At 44.4% G+C, this 22,324-nt stretch overlaps 1 protein-coding gene across 1 annotated transcript in view; it reads right to left on the reverse strand.

Annotated features, from left to right (window-relative positions):
• LOC144753482 (M-phase inducer phosphatase 1-B-like) overlaps positions 1-22,324 on the reverse strand; it is a 275,628-nt gene that overhangs the window by 67,181 nt on the left and 186,123 nt on the right. Inside the window, exon 7 of the mRNA XM_078641155.1 lies at positions 12,506-12,568. Coding sequence (XP_078497281.1) covers positions 12,506-12,568 — 63 coding nt within the window. The remainder of the gene's footprint in view (positions 1-12,505; positions 12,569-22,324) is intronic.

Raw genomic sequence — 22,324 nt, forward strand, 5'->3', positions numbered from 1 at the left:
ACTATGTCTGAATTAATGTAAATTGATTAATATTTTGTAACTACTATTTATTTGTCTACATATTTAATGTGTTCAAAAAGTAATAAACTGCTATTAGGGGTGGTGGGTTTGTTGGTGCATTGGGAGGGCAGTGCTTAAAATTGTAATTGTGGCACGCCTGGGGCCAAAATAAAAACATTTTTCTCTGTCGTGCGGTACCGCGGAAAAAAGGGTAGCCCTTTTAAAAAATAACCATCCCGGGGTAGACAAGGGCCCGGGGGGATGTTGTATTTTTCATTTTTAATAAAATGTGGAGTGGGGCATGCATAAGCCCCCCTGCCTGAAGTGTTATTTGCCCCCGGGTCCCCCATTTCCATGAAGGCTGTCAGTGTTACAAGGGGTCCCAGATCCCCATCCCTAGGAACACAAGCACATATTACTTAAATGCATGGAGTTGGCGAAAATGGGGCTAGTTTCCTGAACTTTATCCTGCCCCCACGACCCCCATCTCCCCGGTGGCGCTGCTGTTTTTATGGATCAAGGGACCCAATCCTGTGGACCTCGAAGCAGAAGGATGCGGGGCCGGGCCACCACCAAGCACCCTCCACAATGTGGTGTAACCTCCTGTCCGCCATTACCATGCAGAAAGGTGCCAGATGAAAATAAAGAAAATAAGTCATGGTTTTGCCATTTTGATGCTGACTTTTACAAATGAAACATTCACTGCTCCTTCCCAGTAGCAACCCATAATCACTGTGTGGTTTAAAAAAAAAGATATTATAGTTGTGTTGGTGCCCTAAGGATGAGAAGGGGCACCACCACCACCACCAATTAAAAAAGTGTTGTTGGGGGATTTCAAGGAGCACAGCCGCTCCCCAGGAAAGTTTTTTAAAAACCCATGGTAAGTTTCCCGGATCATTGAATGCATGACCCTAGGAGAGCTTACCATAATTTTTCAAGAGCTCCAAGCTGGAGCGGTCCACTCCTTAGTTGGAGAGGAGGGACCCCTTGTGGTTGAGTCTATGGCTGAATTTCGTGGCCTGAAGAGTGTGGAAAAAAAGAACTTGAATAAAGGGTTATGGTGGTTTTACATAAAAAGGTTTTATTGTAAATATTTTTGTGAAAATATTGTTAATAAGCATTGCAATGTGTTTAATAATAAGGAATATATTGGAGAATGGTTATTGATCAATTTTTTTGGTGGTGTCCTTTTGACAAAGCCAATGGGTTTGCTTTAAATATGCTGATGGTTTGACCCCATGATAAAGCCAAAAGGCTTGCTTTTTATTTGTTGGTGTTCTGACCCTTTGAAAAAGGCGGTAGATCTGTCTTACATAAATTACTCCCTTCATATTGTTACTTTACATTAAAAAAAATACAGACAATCACTGAAAGAAAACATAAGTTAAACTGATGTTATAGTTACATGACAATGACAGTTAAAACTGGTTTTACCGCACATATTACATCAGTCATAACATTACTGATAACATCACTTTTGACATCTGAAATTAAATCGTTAATGACAACACTGTGCATGGCGGAGGCTCGAGGTATAGTCACTTGAGTTACATTTCAGTATATTTTAAGTTTCAAATGTTACATTTTAACTGACATTTTCACCTAACTATAACATCAGTTTAACTATTTTATTAATGAACTTTTGGGTTGTGGGATCTGTTGGGGTTTGGGTGGGTAGTAATAATTGTCATAAATTGTTTCGTATTTTAAATTTATAATGTTTGACATTGTAATGTATTTGTTTACCTGGTAACTCAACAAATTTGTATTTATTTAACATTTTTGGGACGTGAGGTTTATTGGTCGATATGGGTGTGTAGTCTTTTCATTATAATATACATTGATTAATTAAATGTTAATTTTAATGGAAAAGTATTTAAAATGTTTCTTTTTTAAAAGTTACTGAATTATATCATTATCCCCCAGATTCATCATTGTCCTCTTTTGCGAGTCCTTAATAGCGATTATTAAGGAATCGCTAGTAAAGACTCGCAAAACGGGATTCATGTAGAAATCGCAATATTATTTGCGATTTCTACAGCTTCCTTATTTGCGATTAGCAAATTGCTAATCGCAAATAAGGAATGACTCCCCATTCACCCATAGGAATGAATGGGGAGTCATTCCTTATTTGCGATTAGCAATTTGCTAATCGCAAATAAGGATGCGATTTCAAGGGTGCCAGGGGTGTCCAAAGGACACCCTGTAGCACCCCTGAAATGTAAATGTAGACTGATGTTGCGCACACACATGTCCAAAGGACATGTGTGTGTGTAAGATACAACTTAGAAAAATGCACCAAACATTTTTGCACTTTTCTATGAGGTTTGTGTGTTTTATGGCAATTTGAAAGTTATCGTTAAAAGTATTTAATAATTTGAACAGTTTTTCAGTTGTATATTCAGTTGTATATGTAAATTGTTAAGAACATTTATTGTTGTTATGCCATTTTAAGATATTTAATTGAGATTGTAACCTTCAAAACAACAAAGGTGCACCACAATTTATAACATACATGATATGTTTATACATTAAATCGCGAATGATGGTGTTACTTCAATTTCAAATCTTTTATTTCAAGGGTGTAAATGCAGCACCATACAGCGGATGCGTTTCGTCCCACACACGGGACTTCTTCAGGGCTTGGATTGAAAAATAATAACTTCAGGGGTGATTCCTGCTCTGTGATCTGTGAATCTCGTTTCGCCTCATAGATGTGCGAAGAAAAATCAAGTTTCTTTAATCCATGTCTGGTCCAAATGTTCCCATGAATGTAACCAATAGGAGTATTATGACACGAGTCCTTAAAGTAGATATTTCCAGCCAAAATCAAGGAACGGTAACAAAGTACCAGACGGTCTATTTCAGATTCCTAAGATCCACATCCAGATCTGAATGTAGTCCAGGCAGGACAAACAAGAATGTACGTTGCCAGGTCGGTCTTGATAGGACCATCCTGCGAAAATTTCCAAGAGGATCCCCCGATACGACCGCAATGCGTCCTCTGGTAGTCACTGTGGATCTTAGGAATCTGAAATAGACCGTCAGGGCTGGTTTTGGTTCCCAGTCCTGCCCTTTGTGCAAGGGTGCTCACACTACACTTTATCTGCCATTAGAATTACAACAGCCCCTGACATGGACCCACTCAGTAGATCCTTTCCCTCCCTTTTGGAAACTGGAAAAGATACCAGAAACGTGTAACATGGACAAAACCTTTGCCAGAAGATTCACAAATAAAGAATAATTGATCGGGTACCATCTTTCTGTGCCAAGTAACTTGGCTCATGGATCCCCTTTTAGGTATTGCCTACTGTTGTTTAAGAAATGTTATGGACAATTGTAATTAATTCCAGCGGGCTTTGGATCAGACCATTGTCGACCATTTGCCGGTTTTCTCGACAATCCTTTTTGCTTGCTTCTTATTTGATGATTATCCTTCCTAATCTTGTGTTTGTTCCAATCCTTTGTCTGAACATAACTTCTTTACCATCCTTTTGATTAAATTACTTGTATCCTTGCACTGCCCACAGTCAGGGCACTACCTATTTTCTTTTACTTTTACCATGTGTTGTCTCACTCTTTCCACCGTTAGCAGCATCACCCTCAATACCCTCTTCACCCAATATTGTCTGTTGCTTCTCTTGCCACTCCTATCCACTCAGCTTTGTCTACACCTAGCTCCTCCGTTGCTCTCTCTTGTGATCTCACCACTCAGCAGCATTCACCTTCATTCCCAACCGCCTGCTCGATCATTGCTCCCCTTTCTGTTGCATCGTTTTTTTCAGAATTCATGTTTTTGTGGCAGGCCAGGCAGCTCAATTGGTTGTTGTGCTGTTCCTTTCACATAAGTTACTTTGACATGCATTTTATTTTATTTCTTTCAGTTACTACTCCAAGGTGGGCATAAACCAACCTGGAACAGTAATATAAATAATTGTGGCTGTGTAATGCCACATGCACTCGCATGCGTAGTGATGCATGTGCATGTATACGTCATCATGATGTGCCACCATAGCCTCAGGATGCATATGTAATGATATGTATGCATGCACACATTATCACTCTTTTTACCCAATGCTGAACAGTATCAGCAAAAAGCAACGGCAACGCCAGTAGGTCTGCATTAGCAACACCAAAAGTGAAGATATATTAGCTTTGCCAATGCTTGTTTCGGCTGCTTCTGTCATCTGCCAAGATTAGAGGTGTGGAGGACGCATCCAAGAATCATCTTGGCATATCCTTCTTGGAGGTATTCCCCAGGTTGTCCAAGTGTGCCCTTTAATTCTTCAATAGAAATATGAGTAAAATCTTCAGGAGAGTTGGAATCCGTAATAGAAGTTGGTTCCCTGGATAGTCTTAGTCCATCTTCTTAGAGATTGTGATGAAACACACATTGCTGTGTCTATCTTCCATATTTGTATGAGGAGCTCTTAGACTTTTCAATTCTCAATTAGAGTTACAGACCTAATCTAGCCCATTTACCCCTTAGTACTGCAGCTTGTACGTTTGCACATTGGACATCTCTGTATTTCTGGTCTGAGGGTAACGTTTGTTCCATGGCCAATGATGCAGACCTTTTAATTGCAATTAAATCCATGGCTGCACAGTCCTGTCTGATTCATGGTGACCACTCTGGGGTCTATAACCAGGCATGCATGTACATTCAGCAGCAAATTCTTATAGCTGCAGGCCGAGCCCTAGAGTTCTAGTGCTGCCTCCTGTTCATGGACAGCTCCTCAGCCCTGCTGTTTAGCAGACTCCAGGGACACCACTTAGAAGTCATCTGCATTGCCTACATTTTTCTGACTTCACTGCACATTAAAGGCCCTCTGTGGCTTTCTCCCTTTATGCTGGTTTAACTCCACTTTCCTGTAACATCTTTGGTGTCCAGTGTGCTCACATGGTGAGCATAAACTTCACCCATGTACAGAGGTACTCTGTGATTTGTGAATGATGTGAGGTTTTCAGAGACCAGAATTGTAGGAGTTTGACAGGGCCGATTTTGGTTCCCAGTCCAGCCCTGGGGGCAAATCTCTCTAGCGGTGGAGGTTTGTCGGAGTCTCAAGTCAAAGATGCACTTTTGTTTAATCTCACACCATTCCTGAATTATTTCCCTTCCAAGGCAAATTTAGTTCACTAAATAGAGTCAGGCAGGGTCTAGAGGGGTGCAATCGGTGCTACCGAACCGGCCACTGGCTTTGGGATGGCGCCACTTTTCAAGTACAATATAGTTTTAAAAGCACCTGCTGTCCCGTTCCTTGCGTCCAGCGATTTTCAGGCAATCATAAAAATGTCAAGATAATGGTGATTAATGGACCTGCGGCACAGAAATCGAACTTTTGTGTAGTGGAAGTTTTGACTCATCATAACATATCGCAGGAGGTTAAAATGTCCACAGCAAAGAATGTGAGCCATGCAGATCACAAAGTCCTTATAATGTAAATAGATCAGTGCATTACTGCTTCTGTCATGAAGACCCTTTTGTTACTTGCAGTTTATAAGCTTAAATCCTAATATAGAACTGTGAGCTGTTAACTATCATCAAAGAGCTGCATGTAAACTGCAATGTATAGATTAGAGCATGATGATCTTTCCCTCAATTTATTTTTTTACCCTTAATGTAGCAAAAAGGATTCACTTGGGTAGAAATGAATTCTTATTCGTAAAGCCAACCCCCAACCATGGTGTAACATTTTAAATTCTTAGTTTGTGCTTCTCCAGACCAAGCACTCTTAAACTATACTGGCTACCAGTACGGATGACATGTGACTCCTGCACCTTGTAGTTCTCTGTCTTGGGTAACATTTCCTATACACTGATTTACACACCTATGATTGATTGTATTTGTGTAGTGTGTGTGATGTAAAGTGCTCTGACACTCTACACTGGTATGAGTCGCGGTGGCGCTATAAAATGAATTAAATGCATCTGAGAGAGAGCGCTTATGGAGACTTGAGGGGCACTATTAAAGGGTGGTAGTGAGGAAATCCATGGAGAAGGACGCCATTGGGGGCGCCAACAAACGTTGTAACACCAGGCGCCAACAGCGCTAAAGTGGGCTTAGTAAGTAATGCAGAAAATCTTTACAACACCAGTCCTTTTAGAAAGTATCATTCACTTGTCGTGTTTGCCTGAGCAGCTGTAATTATGCACAATTACATTCCCCCCAATATCTGACAGGCCTAAGATAGCAGGGATTTTCCCTCTCCCGTTCTTTTAAACAAATTATTCCGATCGCTTCAACAAAATATAATCACTAGATATGCATGTTTCACATTGCAAAACTAACATTTCACCGTACCAGATATATTTCTTTTACAATATAGGGAAAACATTCTACGAGAAGCAACATACCACAACATCTTGTGGAGATCACCAAGAGTGTTCCCTACAATGAAGGTACGCCCAGGAGAAGAGCTCAGTGTAAACATCGCAATATTAGGCGTTTCACTGACTCTCTTTTTCACCCTTATTCACCAATCAGATAACATATGAACGCCCTAGCCTTAAAACATTACTTGCGTCATGCAAAGCAATGCAAGGACAATGCAAAAGCTTCAGTAATATTTACAAAGCCATGCAATGCCTGATTTGTGTGGCCTTGGGTGGCTTTGCAAAGAAAAAGGGATCGCATGGCACCTGCTTGTGCTGAGCTACGCTACATTTCAAGTTAGGAAACATTCTATGGGTGGTGCATGGGTGTTCCCATTCATCCACCCATGGAGTTTTATGCATTCACAGATTTGCGAAGACTTGTAAACCTGGTAACGTGTCAAAATACTACACCTTTCCTAGGGATGTGTAACAAGCAGAGATATTCCTATTTCTCCTAATTATTTCCTCTTTCCACGTTTGTTGCATCCTATACACAGAAAGAGGAAAATGCCCCTAAGGATTGTTTTTGTGCAGGAAGGCTTACCTTCCTGCAGAAAAACAATCCTACCTGTAACGCAGTCACCCTTGAAATGTGGTGCAAGGGTGCGTGCATTGGCACAAAGCAGCATACAGTGCCCCAGCGCAAGGAGGGAGCAGAAATGCTCAATTTTTTTGTAAATATGGATCATTTCTGCTCTCTCCCTTTCACTCAAAGCTGCGCAGCAATTTTGCTTGCTGCCCTGCGTGAACGTTGAGTAAATGTGCCCCTAAGTGCATGAGTGTATGGAGCCTCAGATTACACAGCACCTCATATGGCCGCCCATTCTACCCCGAGGGTGGCACTGGCTCGCTTTATGCTATTACCATCTTCAGAGAGAACCAAAGCCATCGCTCTTTCCCTTGGCTTTGTGATGTGCTTTGTGGTGTTATAAGTGACATCATCAGAAGTTTTATTGGCTATGCAATTGGTGATGTCTGCTGTGACACCAGTGTTGATGTAATTTGTGAAATCAATGAAGTAATATGTAGGGTCAGAAATATTGGGAGGAGTTACAGGTTGCATTTGAAACTCTAGGGGCCAGATGTAGGTAGCCCAATACCGGTCGGTAACGGCCGAAAATACCGATTTTCGGCCGTTTCCGACCGGTATTGAGCAATTGGGATGTAGGAGACAGAAAATCGTCAGATTCGGTAAATTTACCGAATCGGTAAAATTACAGAATCGGTAAACATTCCGAATCTGAAAATTTACCGATTCGGTAAATTTACCGATTCGGTAAAATACCAAATCGGTAAATAAGAAGTTGTAAAATTGAAAATTGAGATGTAGGTAAGCTCTTAAATACCGATTTTGCTTGAAATTCGGTATTTAAGAGTCGGTATTTACCATGGATTGAAATCAGGTGGTAACCAGGGTCAGCCTATAAAAAAGGACCCAAAATGCAATTCATTTTTCACAATGGCAGCATTTTATGTCATTGCGAGACGGCTACGGCTACGAGAGGAAGGAGAGAGGGAATGGCAGAGAGAGGAGCAGGTCTACAGACAGAGGATCACCTTGTTCATGCTCACAGAGGCAGAGATTCTCCAGAGGTACAGGTTGGCCCCAGACACCATCTTGGACCTCATCAGGGACCTCCACCCACTGTTGGAGCACACTATCCCAAGGGCGCACGCCATTCCAACCCACGTGCAGGTGCTGTGCAGCCTACACCTGCTTGCGTCTGGGAGCTTTCAGAGTGTGGTTGCTGCGGTAGGTGGGGTGACCCAGAGCAGCCTGTCACGCTTTTTCCACAAATTCCTTGAGGCCATGTTACAGAGGATGGACCATTATATATCTTTCCCTACAACCCATGCTGAACTGCTCCAAACAAAAACTGACTTCTATCTGATGGCGCATTTCCCCAATATCATTGGCTGCATTGATGGCACCCACATTCCCATTTGTCCCCCTGCTGCCACCGAACACATATATAGGAATAGAAAGTCGACCCACACCATCAATGTGCAGGTGATCTGCAATGCCAGTGCCCCTTCACTGACCTTGTGGCAAAATTTCCTGGGAGTACCCACGACTCCTTCATATTTCATAACAGCGGTATCTATGCACGGCTGACAGCAGGTGAATTTGGTGAAGGATACCTCCTAGGTAAGACACAGTGTGCGACACCATTAACACGTATTGCAGTAAGAAGTACAGGTACGCATGTGAGTAATGTATTCCCATTTCCTTTTAGGAGACAGTGCATATGCCCTCCGCTCCTTCATACTCACCCCCTACCTCAACCCCTCAACACCCAGCCAAAGGAGATATAACAGGGCCCACAAGAGCACAAGAAATATTGTGGAACGTACCTTTGGTATTTGGAAGAGCAGGTTCAGGTGCCTGCACAAGAGTGGAGGTGCACAGCAGTATACCCCCATCACCTGCTGTAAAATCGTTGCTGCCTGTGCTATGTTGCACAACCTTGCTGTGAAGAAGGGCACTGAGGTGGAGTTGGCAGACTTTGAGGATCATGATGACGAGATTGCTGTGCCTGAAACACAACCTGCTGGAGTGGCAACACCAAGTGATGGCAGATACAGATGTGAGGAGATTACACGCAACTATTTCTGAGTAAGTAATGAGACACAGACAGGTTGTGTATGGGACCAACGTATTTTAATGGTGCAACAATGTTCAAGCACTTAAGTGCAACAGAATAAACATAATATACGCGGGGACTGTCTGTCCCGGGTTACTTCACCCATGACCAGTAATGTCACTTGCGCCCGCGCTTCCCTGAGCCACTAGGATGTTGTTCGCTTTGTTCAGCGTGCCCTGCAGCCTCAGCTTGGGGCCTGGTACTCCTCCGTGTCTCCACGATAGCGCTTGCTATGCTGCTCCGGCTACTGGTGTCATCAGCCTCTGCCACGTCCGGGGCAGGATTCTGTGCTGTCTGCGAAATCAGCATTGCCTCTAGTGCAGTTGTTATTCTGGCCATGCCCCTGGTGACCTCAGCTGTATTCTGGGTCAAAGCCTCCTGCATATTTACGCCTCTCCTGCATAGCAGGGATGTGGCGGTGGCCAAACGATTGATGGCCGCATTGTGGGCACGGGCATCCCTGTGCCTTGTGTGTGACAGACTATCAAGTTTGGTGCATAGCTGCGTTATTGAGTTGCTCATCTGCTGCATCCCTGCTGCCATGTCCGTATTTGTTTTTGCAACCTCTTTATTTGCCTCCACAATGTCTCTCATTCCCTTCCCCATGTCTCCTATTTGCACATTCAGGGTGCAGAGTTGGCGTTGGCAGGCTTGTATGGATTTGCCCTGCATCCTTTGAATGCGCACCATGCGCCCTTCAGCCCACGGAACACAGTGCCCTCACCACGTCCACCTGCACTGCTGGGTCTGCGTTGGCTTCTGCGAGCAGTGACTGTCTCACCTGTGGACTGCAGTGCTGCTGAACGCACATCTACGGTGACTTGAGCCTCCCCCTCACCCTCTGCTGCCTCCATTAATGGTAGTGAGGCCACAACACGCCTCCTGGCTGGTGGGGTTGCAGGAGTGGATTGGAGCTGTGATGGTGAAGTTTCTGGTGAGAATACCAGGGGAGGGGATTGGGAAAGCTGTGGGGAGTGCAGCAACTCTGGGGTCTGTACGGTGTCATCTTCATGGGAGATGCCAGTCGTGTCACCTTCCTCCTGCGAGGCTTGCACTTGGCTTGGACCTGCTTCCTCACTCTCCTCCCTCGCTGGTGCAGTCCCTTCTGTGTCAGTGGGTCCACTGCCTGATTTGTCACCACAATAAATGCTTTACACATTTCACTTTCATTTATCTGCATTCATTTCACTAACTTGCTGATGTCTGCCCTGTTACACATGGTCTGACATTTGCTGACTACATTTCCCATAATGCATTGCTCCTCGATAGTGATAGCAGTACTGGGGTTTGCTTGTCCACAAAGGGTAAAGGGAAGCAGGTTGGTATGGGGTGTTATGCAGCGCATGCGTCTTACCTTTTTTTGTTGCAGCTCTGGCTGAGCTGTCCACGTCTCCAAGTCCGCAGACGCTGTCTGCCTCGATGGTTGAGGCCACCAACTCCTCCAGGTCAGTCAGGGGGGGCACTGTGTTCCTGCCTCCACCGGTTGGGCCTGCCTGCTTGTGGATATCAGCCATCTTTTTTTTGGTGAGGCTCCTGAGGTCATAGAATCTTTTTTTGAGATCCTCAGTATTCCTGGTAGTGACTCCCACAGCATTCACTTTTTCTAATATTGCCTGTCAGAGTTTTCTTTTGGCAGACTCGGGAACAGTGAGGGAGTGCCTGCCAAAAAGTTTGTTGTGCACTCTCACTGCCTCCTCCACAAGTACCTGCAGCTCCATGCTGCTGAACTTTAATTTCCTCTTTCTTTCTGCCTTCTGGCTTTCACTGCTGCTTGCCATTTTTCAGTTGGTAAAGTTTCAAAAAGAACTCTCCCTGCTGCTCTGTGACTCTGCTCAGCTCTGACTGCTCTGACTGCCTCTCCAGAACCTTCTAATTAGTTGCAGCTGCCTGGGTAGCCACTTCCTGGTAGGGAGGGGGAGGGTGATAGCACCTGATTGGCTGTTTTCTTAGGTTTCACTTTTGCTTGCTTTCCGATTCGGAATTTACCGATTCGGTATTTAACGATTCGGTAAATACCGATTCGGTATTTCCCATTCATTCCTATGGGCCTTTTGGCCCATAGGAATGAATGGGAAATACCGATTCGGTAAATACCGATTCGGTAAATTCCGAAAGTCCGATACCGATTTTTACCGAATCGGTAAAAAATACAGATTTTTTTCCCTACATCTCATTTACCGATTCTTCAATACCGATTCGGTAAAATTCGGTATTTAAGAATAGGTAAATGACATTTACCTACATCTGGCCCTAGGTTGTTTACATGTTTGGTGCGGGGATGTTTTTTTTTTAACAACCAAGCAAGTAATGTTTGCATTAACTGCTTTACTTGGAAGACTGGAAGACAAGTTGTATAGGGGTCACTGAGCCATCTCAAGAGCCTGGCTGAGGAGGAAAAAAATGGCAGTCGGTCTGGCGGGACGAGAGTGGCATAGGAGTAATGTAGCCAGTGTTTCAAAAAATATTAATCTTGGACCCAGGAACACATAAAACCTTTTGAACCCAAAGAGCCCTGGGGTCGAAAGAGCAGAAAGCAAAGCCTAGAATGTAAAACCATAAGAAACACAGAACCGAAGAAAGCTACACAATGGAAGGCACCGAGGAAGAGTCCTAGTAAGAGTGTGGGAGGATGAAGAGGAATAGCAGGTGTCACCCCTTGGATAGAAGGAGAGCGGCAGACATGGAGTAGCAACAACGTGGCATAAACCTTGATTTGGGAGACCCTTAATCAGGAAATATAATGAACTCTCATAATCAGACCACAGCGCTCTCCACTGCAATGTCATCAAAATATAATCACTACAGAACAAACAACTTTACTGCATCACATCACGCCAATCCTCACAACAAACATCACATCATTCAAAATCTATCCACACCTCTGCTTCTCATGCCACACAAAATACCACCATTAGTACCACATAAAATGCCAGACCATACCACTGAACAAAACATCCAAGTGTATTAGACAAAATCAAAATGCTCCGTACAACTACCATCCATCACTAAACCACCTAACATCACATCAGAACTCGCCTCAGTACAGGACCACACCCAGCACCATATACTGCCACATCATCCATCAACAAATCACACCAGATGTATCATCACACGCGCCAAATTTCAACTCCTCACAACATACCACAGTAAACAGCCCAAGCAATATAACTACCACATAAGATATACACCGAAACATAATGTCTCATACAGTTGCAGCAGACCACACCGTTTAAACATCTCCACAAAATAGAACACATCTTCCATATAAGTGGGAGTCACCTACGAATTTAAACAACACATTTCTCCCCTTAGAGGGGGTATCACTGGCGGCTGGGCAATGCCATCTGATTGTAATACCATAGCTAGATGCAGGACACATCAGTGATGCTCACGGATTACCCCTAGCAAGTACAGCACAGACAGTCAGTTATTCCAGTAGTTAGAAGCAAGGCAGAGGAGGAGGAAATAATTCTTTCCGTACTTACAGTCTCTGAGCTGATGTACTTAAGGTCTTGATGTTTCCCGGCTTCCACGGGTAGACAGTAGGGCTGAATAAAGAAGAACAGAGAACCAATCAAGATGTGCGCACTGGAAACCGGAATCAAAAGTGATGTAACTATCTGGACACCTACTTGTATATAAGTACCATGGCAAAAAATATGAATAACAAAAACTGTGTGCATCATTACCTAAATTTGTAGAGTAAAGCAAAATGAGAGAAAGTAGCATTCTCTACCGCAGAGCCAGTGATGTAGACGGCCAAGGAGTGTGGGGGTTCAGTGGCTGGACAGCTTTTCCTTATGTGTTTCTTGGCGAACACTTTGCACTGGAAGAGCTCACACAGATTGTGTGTGGAAGTGTAAATTTGCTTACATAGGATGTGAACACGGAAAGTATTTTCTCGACATCACTTTCTTGGAAATAAATGCAGCCTAAAAAATGTGTGCCCCGTTACAGTATTTCAGGATTTTATCACAGGAACAGAGCATGCATGGATACTTGTGGGATTTTATTTAACTGAGAAGTCCAGTATACAGTGTTTTGGTAACTAGCCTATGGGCTATGTGGTGCGCAAGAGGCGCAACAATCAAAAAAAGACAAATTTCGCCTATTGAACCACCGTAATCTGTGTCATCTTGATGGTCTCTACCTACTTTAAGCCTAGGGACGAATTCTCCTTCTCAGATTTTAACCCTTTTATGATCCCCCTGTGTTTTATCATTTTTAATATCTTTTAACTATTTTAGGACCTTGGCTCGCCAACTTGTATGTATTACTAGTTTCATATGGACAGTTTTTATCTTATGTAAGTATACATGTGCTTTTATGGTTTTTAACCGATAATAAAGCTTTTTTGACTGACTGACTGACTGTTTTGGCAACTATTTTGCAGGGATAAATGTCCAGAAACGGAGCAATGGCTGTGTCATGCTAATTTTTCATTTGTCCAGAGATGTTCCCCTGGAGTTTTGCTTTTTGGCAAAGTTTGTGAGACTCCTTTGCGTAGGAACCCCTCCCACTACAGATCTGGTGCTTCCCGGTGAAGCCCTCTATGTGCTCTGAGATTGGAGAGGCGCAGCACTGGTAACCGTCCATACATCAAGTGACAAGATGGAAGGTCCCCGCTTCACCGTCTCTGCTCAAGCCCCGGCACATAGCAGCTGATTATGGCTTTTATGGTGCCTAGGGGCACCAACGGTAGTTGGTTACTGGCTTCTTTACGTCAAATCAAGTTCAGAGGCTTGTGGCATTTGGGAGCTGCTTTTATGTTCTTTTTTGTAATTAAATGTAATATTTATGAAAATGCCATGAAACCTTTGCTAGTGGAATCCTTCGTGAACATTAGAACATATGTGTACAGCACAAGCTTCATTGATGGCTCATTATCTTTAACTAGCTGCATACATGCACTTTAGTATAAGTTTTATTTGCAGAAATGAATATGACTGCGGCCCTCAGAGGTCTATACAATCCCCACTTCTCTTCCACTTTATTCTTTGTTTAGCCACTGCACCGCATTGTGGGAAGTAGCTCTACACCAGACTTCTCCCAGGGGAGGCAACAAAGGCCCCAGATGGTTCACTGGTAGTTCAAACTCTAAGGATACACTGGGCAGTGATTGGTAGTAGCCATCTGCCCAACTGCATTGTTTTGGGTATTTAAATTGAAGGTGACCTGAAGCTTACTGAACATTGTTTCAACTTAGGGCCTATATGGACCGCCCCTTCTGGAGAGGCAGTGCTGGCCACCTCCATCTGCCTAGAACTGAGCCGGCTGGCTGCGCTGAAGCTCTACTGGCTTGACCTGCTGCTGACATCCCCCAGCGTGGAAGACCCCAACTAATCTAAGGGGACCCAACATGCCAAGATGCCACACTTCATCTTTCCCTCACCAAAGACAGGGGCAGGCTGCTGAAGAATCAATTTAGATGACATGAGGTTTGCAACCCTTTAATGAGCCCCTTAAACCTCTCATCAAAGAAGGATGCAAGTTGACTGAGAGATCAACCCATAAGAAGTCCAGGTGAGGAAGAGGTGGCTCTCCTTGATGAGCACAGCCTTGCCAGCATCGACATTTGCCAGTTTTATTTCATTGTTGCTTCCTTCATCTACACTATCTGGTGGTCCAGCATTAGGTTGGTTGGATTCAGAAACCTTTGTGATCTATTGAGCTCCCGGGCTTGTAGCTCTTGTGTTCATCTCAACATCCTCAAGATCAACATACCATCTTGTTGTCCATCCCTAGACACAAAATCTGCAATACTCTCCCTTTCCTTTACGGGTACCTAGGATATTGTAGTTCGAACGTCTATCGTCTGGCCCGATTCACAGAACTAACTTAAGACAAAATCCTAAACTTACTACCATTTTGGTATTCACAAAAGGCACATACTCATTTTGGTATTCACAGACGGGACTTACTCATTTTGGTATTCACAGAAGGCACATACTCATCAATGAGTAAGTGCCTTCTGTGAATACCAAAATGAGTAAGTTACTCAAAATGGGTAAGTTACTCATTTTGGTATTCACAGAAGGCACTTACTCATTAATGAATAACTGCCTTCTGTGAATACCAAAATGAGTAAGTGCCTTCTGTGAATACCAAAATGGTAGTAAGTTTAGGATTTTGTCTTAAGCTAGTTCTGTGAATCGGGCTCATTGTTTTCTATGGTGTGTTGTTAGAGATGTTTGTGATCTGCTGGGGTTGTGAACCTTAATAATTACAGAAATAAAAGTAACCTGTGCTTTGACAGGAAGATTGTGATCCTCCATTTTGATACAGTATTGGTTTAGTGTTTGTGAACTTTAGCTGTTTACCAACATTACGCTATCAGGCTACCATTCTCCACACAACCCAGACCAGTTTTGCTCTGATTGGGACGCAAAATAATGATGGACTGGGATGTGGCCAGGGACGTTACTAATGGCTGGGATTAATTCAAGCATTCCATCATTCACATTTTTGTATATTTTTGGTGTGTCGCCCTAAGTGGGATGGGTATGTCAGGCGTGGGTCCTGTGCACACTGTGTCACTGTAATCAAGTTACACTCGACTGAAGAGCCCCAAATAGGGCAAAACCGGTTTTGAGTTGCTTGTGTTCCTGTTCAAAGAAGACCTGGTGTGGCAGTTCAGGCTGCACTTTTCCTATTGGAGCAGGGTCAAGAATGATTGGGTCTGATCTGAGGTGGCATGGTAAGCAAAAGAACTATGTGTTGGAACGCTACTCCAAGTAATTGCCAGTGGGTAAACTTATTGCAAACATTCTCCCATCATCGGTTGAGTGTTTTTTATATCATGTATATCATAACTAGAGAAGCAAAATGAATCTGCCCTGCAGCAGTTAATTAATGACGACCTGATGCATTAACCCTTGGAGCAAGTAATAAAGTGCTGATGCATTTACCGATGAAGGGAGTGGTTAAATACATTACACTTTGGTTGTATCACCAACACAACTTGTTGCCACGAATCCATTCTGCTTTTCTAGCTATATGAGTCATTAATAGGACTGGTGCAACAGTCTAAAAAAGATGATGAAGCCGGATTGTGAAAGGTGTATATCTCCATCCAATATGTTGATAATCTGGGTGTTGTTCGCGTATGTAATTACATCTTTATTATGAGATTTTATGAGACGGACCATAGAGGTTACGCATTGAATAAAGAGGGGCTTGGGAATGATCCGTATGGGACTCCACAGTCCAGTTTGATCACTTTAGAATAAAAGGAGGTAAAGGGACCACTTGGCGACGGGTAGGAAGAAAAGATTTCACTCATTTTTAAGTTTGATCTTTTATACCAAGTTCTCTTTGCCATAAAACAAGAGTGGAAAGGGACATGGCATCTAAAGTAGCTGATAGATCCAGTAAGATTAGTGCTGTGATCCCTTATTTATTTATTTATTTATTTATTATTCAGTTTTATATAGCGCAAACAAGACTCTTTCAGGGGACAGAGCGCTTTACAAGGATGACAATGAAAGCTATGTTAGAATGATTGTAGGGAATATATCAACATACAATATAAGACAAATAAGCAAAGGTCAATCAATCATTCAGGTAATTCTTGTAAAGCGCAGCTTGTCACCTGAGACGGAATCCAGGCTCTTGCTGCAGGTCTCAGTCGAAAAAAAACATATCTTGAGCCCCTTCCTGAAGTGAGTCAGTGAGGGTGCGATGCAGAGGTGGAGGGGGAGGGAGTTCCAGACTTTGGGGTCATAAAGGGAGAAAGAGTCCTCCGGATCGGCAGTGGCGTTTGCAGCATATCTGTGCAAGGGCAAGGTGTGTGGAGCAGAGTTTCCCAGGAGGTTGGTGGAAGTGCAGGAGGTGGTTCATGTATGCGTGTCCTTGGTCGTGGATGGCTTTGTATGTGTGGGTCAGGAGCTTGAAATGGCATCTCTTCTGGACCGGTAGCCAGTGGAGGTCCTTCAGGTGCTGGGTGAGGATTAGAATGTCGGCTACGTTCTGGATCATCTGGAGTCTTTGAATGAGTTCGGTGGTGGTCCCTGCATAGAGAGCATTTCCGTAGTCCAGTCGGCTGGTGATAAGGGCTTGCATCACCGTCTTCCTGGTGCTGATGGGGAGCTATTTGAAGATTTTGAGGAAAATGAGGAGTGTATGGATGTAGGCTGAGGAGACGGCGTTGACCTGACGTTTTATGGAGAGTTTGCTGTTGAGGATGATGCCGAGGTTGTGAACTTGGTCTTTCGGCATGGGGTAGGTCTGAGTTCTGACGGCCACCTGGAGTCGTTCCAGATGGCAGTGTGTTTGCTGAAGATCTGCACCTCAGTTTTGTCTGTTTGAGCTTCAGGCAGTTATCCTTCATCCAGGCTGTGATGTTCTCCATACAGTTGTGAAAGTTGGTCCTCGTTGAGGTGAGGTTGGCTGAGAGCGAGAGGACGAGCTGAGTGTCGTTGGTGTAGGAAAGATGTTGCTATTGTACACTCTGACAATGTCTGCGAGCGGTGTCATATAGACTTTGAAAAGCATTGGACTAAGGGATGAGCCTTGTGGGACACTGCAGATGGTGTGCTTGGATTGCGATGTGAAGGGAGGGAAATGACTCTCTGGATGCATCCTGTGAGAAAGGATGCTATCCATCTGAGCGCATCGTCTTTGATACTAATCTAACGTAGGTAATCGATGAGTGTGTGGTGAAAGACAGCGTCGAAGGCTGCGGAGAAGTCAAGCAGGATCAGGGTGAGTGATTCTCCTCTGTTGAGTAGGGTGCCGACGTTGTCAGTTGCAGCTATCAGAGCTGTCTTGGTGCTGTGGTTGGCTCTGAAGCCTGATTGGAGAGTGTCCAGTAGGTTGTTTCTATCCAGGTGTATGGTGAGTTGGAGGTTTATGGCCTTCTCCAGGATTTTGGCGGGGAATGGGAGAAGAGAGATGGATCAGTATTTCTGGAGTGCGCTGGGGTCTGCTGAGGGTTTATTGAGGAGGGGCTGACCTCTGCATGTTTCCAGGTGTCGGGAAAGTTGGCTGAGGTTACCGAGGCATTGAGTGGCTATCTTGTTGAGGAAGTGGTAAGCGAGGGTATTGCAGAGTTTCTGTGAGGAGGGGATGGAGTTTACGGTGGCTGACGGGCAGGTGAACTCTCCTATGATGGAGAAAAGTTCCTTGGCTTGGTTGGTGCTGGTCTTGATCCGGTGGGTGAGGACCTCCTTTTTTGCGGATTTGATCTGGCGGTGGTAGTCATTGAGGGCTGATTTGAAGGTGGCTTGGTTGGTATGATTCTTGCTGGTGCTCCATCTTCTTTCCAGCTGTTTGCACTTGCATTTTGACATGCTGAATTCTGGGGTATACCTGCTGGCTTGTTTGGGGTGTCTGTGTGTTCTGTCAGGTTTGGCTTGAGTGACTCGGTCAGCGGTGCTGGTGATCCAGTCGTTGAAGTTTTGTACTGCCTGATCCAAGTTGGTGATGGCATTGGGCTGTGTGGCGCTGAGGGTGTCGGTCCATTGTTGGCGAGTGACCTTGGCCAAGCTGCGGAAGGGGGCGCTCTGGTGGTTGGGGATGGTGTGGGCAGGTCCGGCGAGGGTGAAGTTTACGATGGAGTGGTCTAACCAGGTAAGTTCCATGGTATGGATCTATCTGATTGTGTTGCTGGATGTGAAGATGGGGTCCAGTGTGAGTCATGCTTTGTGAGTGGGGTTTGTGACCAGTTGCTTGAGGCCGATGTTGTCCAGTCTTTCCCAGAGGTCGTGGAGTTGGTGTTGGTGGAGTCATCCATGTGGAAGTTGAGGCCTCCCAGGAAGACGTAGTGTTCGCTTTCGTTGTCGAGTGTGGTGATGAATTCAGCAATTGCGTAGCTGAGGCCAGTTCATGGTCCTGGCAGTCTATACAGGGTGCCTTTGTTGGTAGTGTAATCGTCGGTGCGGAGCTGGAAGTTCATGTGTTCCATGATCAGCGCAGTTTCGCCGTCAGTGATGGTGCAGGTGATTCCTTGTGTACAATGGTGATGCTGCTCCATGTCTGTTGGTGCGGTCATGTTGTTTCATCTTGTAGCCAATGGGTGATGCCGTGGCAATGTCCGGGGTCAATGCGGGGTCAGCCAGGTCTCTGTAATGAAGGTTATGTCAGGGGTGAGGGTGGAGATGGTGTCCCAGGATTCAGTGGTGTGTCTGCAGAGCGATCTGAAGTTGATCAGGATGCAGTTGAGTTATTCCAGGGGGGATTTGGCCTCCGGGGCTGGTGTGGCACTAGTTTCTGCAATGCTGGTAAGTGCAGGGGTGGAGGTGAACTGGCAGCGGATGCAGTTTAAAGGCTGTGGAGCAAGGTGAGGCATCAGTTGTTGTTGCTCCCAGGGTCCAGGGCATGAAGGTCTGCAGTAGAGTATCTGAGGGAGTGTAGGGTCCAGTGTTCCTAACAATAGGGGCAGTCCAGGCATGGACTGGTGCAGGTGGGCTTGTCTTTGGTGCGCCTTCGGCATGCCAGCAGCGCAGCCACACCACAGCCTCCATAAGTAGTCCTGGGAGGTGGGAGGGGCTGGCAGGGAGATGGGAGGGCGGCGAGATGGGAAACAGCAGCAGCTGGAAAAATGGTGGGAAATGGCGTAGACTAATAAATATAACAATAATACAGTACCCAAGAAAGGTACTCATGAAAATGCTTAAAATACTGATACCAATAAATACCAATATATACTACAATTACAAGCTAAACAGTGCACAGATGTGTGCCAGTTTAACGATTCCTGTATGGGGCTCCATGTATATCCATGTATAGATTAAACAATATCGGGAAGATAGTAGAACTTTGGGGTATACCCAGCGACATAGGCGTCTGATCGGCGAGAACTTGGTTGATTAGAAAGTGCTGAGTTCTATTGTGACGGAAAGAGGAGAACAATTTTAGCACAGTATTGGAGAGGCCCATTCTGTGTTCTAAGAAGTTAAGGAGGATATCATAATTGACCGTGTCAAAAGCCGGTGACAGGGCAAGTAGATTAATAGGCAGGATACATTCTGGTCGAATGAGCGTAGGGCATCATCCACAATATGGACTAGGGCCATTTTAGTGATATGACCCAATCGGAAGCCAGATTGACATTGGTCGAGGAGTTGAAATTGCTCGATATAATTGTTTATTTATTCATCCCAGCTAGAAGAGCCACCTCCATTAATTAAATGGTAAGCCCTAGTTCCAGCACGATAATGATCTAGCCTATTATCTTTGATGATGCAATCTTCTCTGTGAGTTTACCCAAAAAAGGTTCTCCAGCAAGGTGGAAGATTTTAGCAGGATAGGGATTTGGGAGATCCAGACTTCACCTTCAAGACAACTTTAGGCACTTCTTCTACCACAATCGGAGCACACTGAGAGAGATATAGAACATCATTACTCATCTTACTTCTAAAGGATCGTTCACATAGATATACCTGTGAATAAACTAAAATCCAAAAGGATATGTAAATTAAACTGATCTTATCTGAAAAACAGTTTATTCAGGCATCACATAGTTCAGTTGTGTGAGCTACTTGGGTAGAACAATCTAGCTGATCAACGATTTTGAAGACTTCCCTCAAAGTGTTGCTGCTGATTGTATCATGCCTAAGAACAATACATTTTTGGTTCCTTAAGGAGCCTTTTATACTTCTGTAACGCTTCAACATATTTACTTTTGGAGTGGTAATCCATTGTTGAGTCCTTTGGGCATTAGCGGCTGGCAGGGAATGAGGGTGGAGAGGTGGGGGGAAGGGGAGTGACGGTGAGTGACGGGGATCAAAATATAAAAATGGCACTTATCTCTTCCGCTGGCCGTGTCTCTCCTGCACTTCTCTGGCGAGTTCTGGAACCAGGAAGCACCCAGGTTCCCCATAGTCAATCACAACTTTGCAATGCAGCATTGTGATTGGTCCTGAGCGCTGTGGGTCGGCGCTCATTGAGGGACTGGGGGCCTGGGCATGTTCCCCACCAGGCTGTGTAATGCAGCCTGGTGGGGAACTTGAAAAATGCGCATGACTGTTTGGCCTGGCCAAGACGGCCGGCCAAGCAGTCATGCGCACTTGGAGTGTGCAAACTGCTCCTCCCCCTGTGTCCCGCTCTTCCCTAACCCAGCCCCGAACCTGTGAAAAATAAAATGATAATGATTATGTTATTATTATTCTATTTTTCCTGCTGAAAGAGCAGTGGGGCGACACTCCTCCGCCTTAGCGGAGGAGACTCTCCTGCGTTTGGGTACCAATCCAAAGGCAAAATAAGCACCAATAAGATGTAATTTTTTGCCAGTTGTTTGAATTTCTTTGAGGACTTTTCTTTGGCATACATCCAACAGATATCTGGCAGTAGATTTATTTTTTATCAAATTAATGTGCCTTGCCATGAGAGTGGACTCAAATTGAGTGAGTATACGAAGTAAGGGTTGGAGGCATTCTCTGTAATATTAGCCACTGTTGCATTCAAGGGTACCATCAGCCCTTTTAGTCTCATAGGCAAGGAAGGCATCATTGTAAATTAGATTGGCAGACCTGAATGTGATTTAAAGATGATAGGGTTTGTGAGGCAAACATTGAGGAATCAGGATGCTCTACACATTTCAGAAAAATCCAGAAACTTACTTAGGGGTATTTGTAGCCATTTTGAATTATACATGGCAAATTAACTTTTTTAGTTTTTGAGTGGGGTTTGTTAGTGAGCTGGATGGGTGAGGCAGTAATAAGGGTGGCACTGCCTCTAACGTTTTCGAGTTAGGACATTTTTAGTGGCCAAGAACAAAGAACAGCATCATGTATTTACGGGGAGCATTTTTGTCAAAGCATCAAACATCTACTTTTCACATTTTTTAAGGACCTCGTCAGGACTGGCATTTAGGATAATCTTGGGAGCATTGATCAAGAATGCTGATGGCAATTCTTCAGTGTTCAGGCTTGATCCTGGTCTTCAAGCAACTCATATTGTTGGGTTAGTACAGGACTTTCCACCAAGTGATTGAAAGGGGACTGTTGTAGGGTCAGACCAGTTAAACGGAAGCATTGGTAGAATGGTGACCCACTCTTTTGTGCAAACTACAGATCAAGCCAGTGCCCTAGTTCAGAGTGGAATATATACCTGATCGAGCAAAGCCAAACAATTAAGATTCTGCAACTCAGATATTACCTCTATGTCAACCCAGACATTAAAATCCCCCAAGATTAAGAGGCGAGGGTATTGTAGATGGCATCAAGAAAACATTGATTTCTTCAACAAATCATCTGCTATTACAGACCTATCCCTCCTGAGGCGAAAAGCTGGGAGTCGCTCTACCCTTTTTAAAATTGTATTATTGTGCTCACTTGTGTGTGTTGTGTCCGATTTTAAAACAC

The sequence above is a fragment of the Lissotriton helveticus genome, chromosome 5_1 (assembly GCF_964261635.1).
Source record: "Lissotriton helveticus chromosome 5_1, aLisHel1.1, whole genome shotgun sequence".
In the NCBI taxonomy this organism is placed as follows: domain Eukaryota; kingdom Metazoa; phylum Chordata; class Amphibia; order Caudata; family Salamandridae; genus Lissotriton; species Lissotriton helveticus.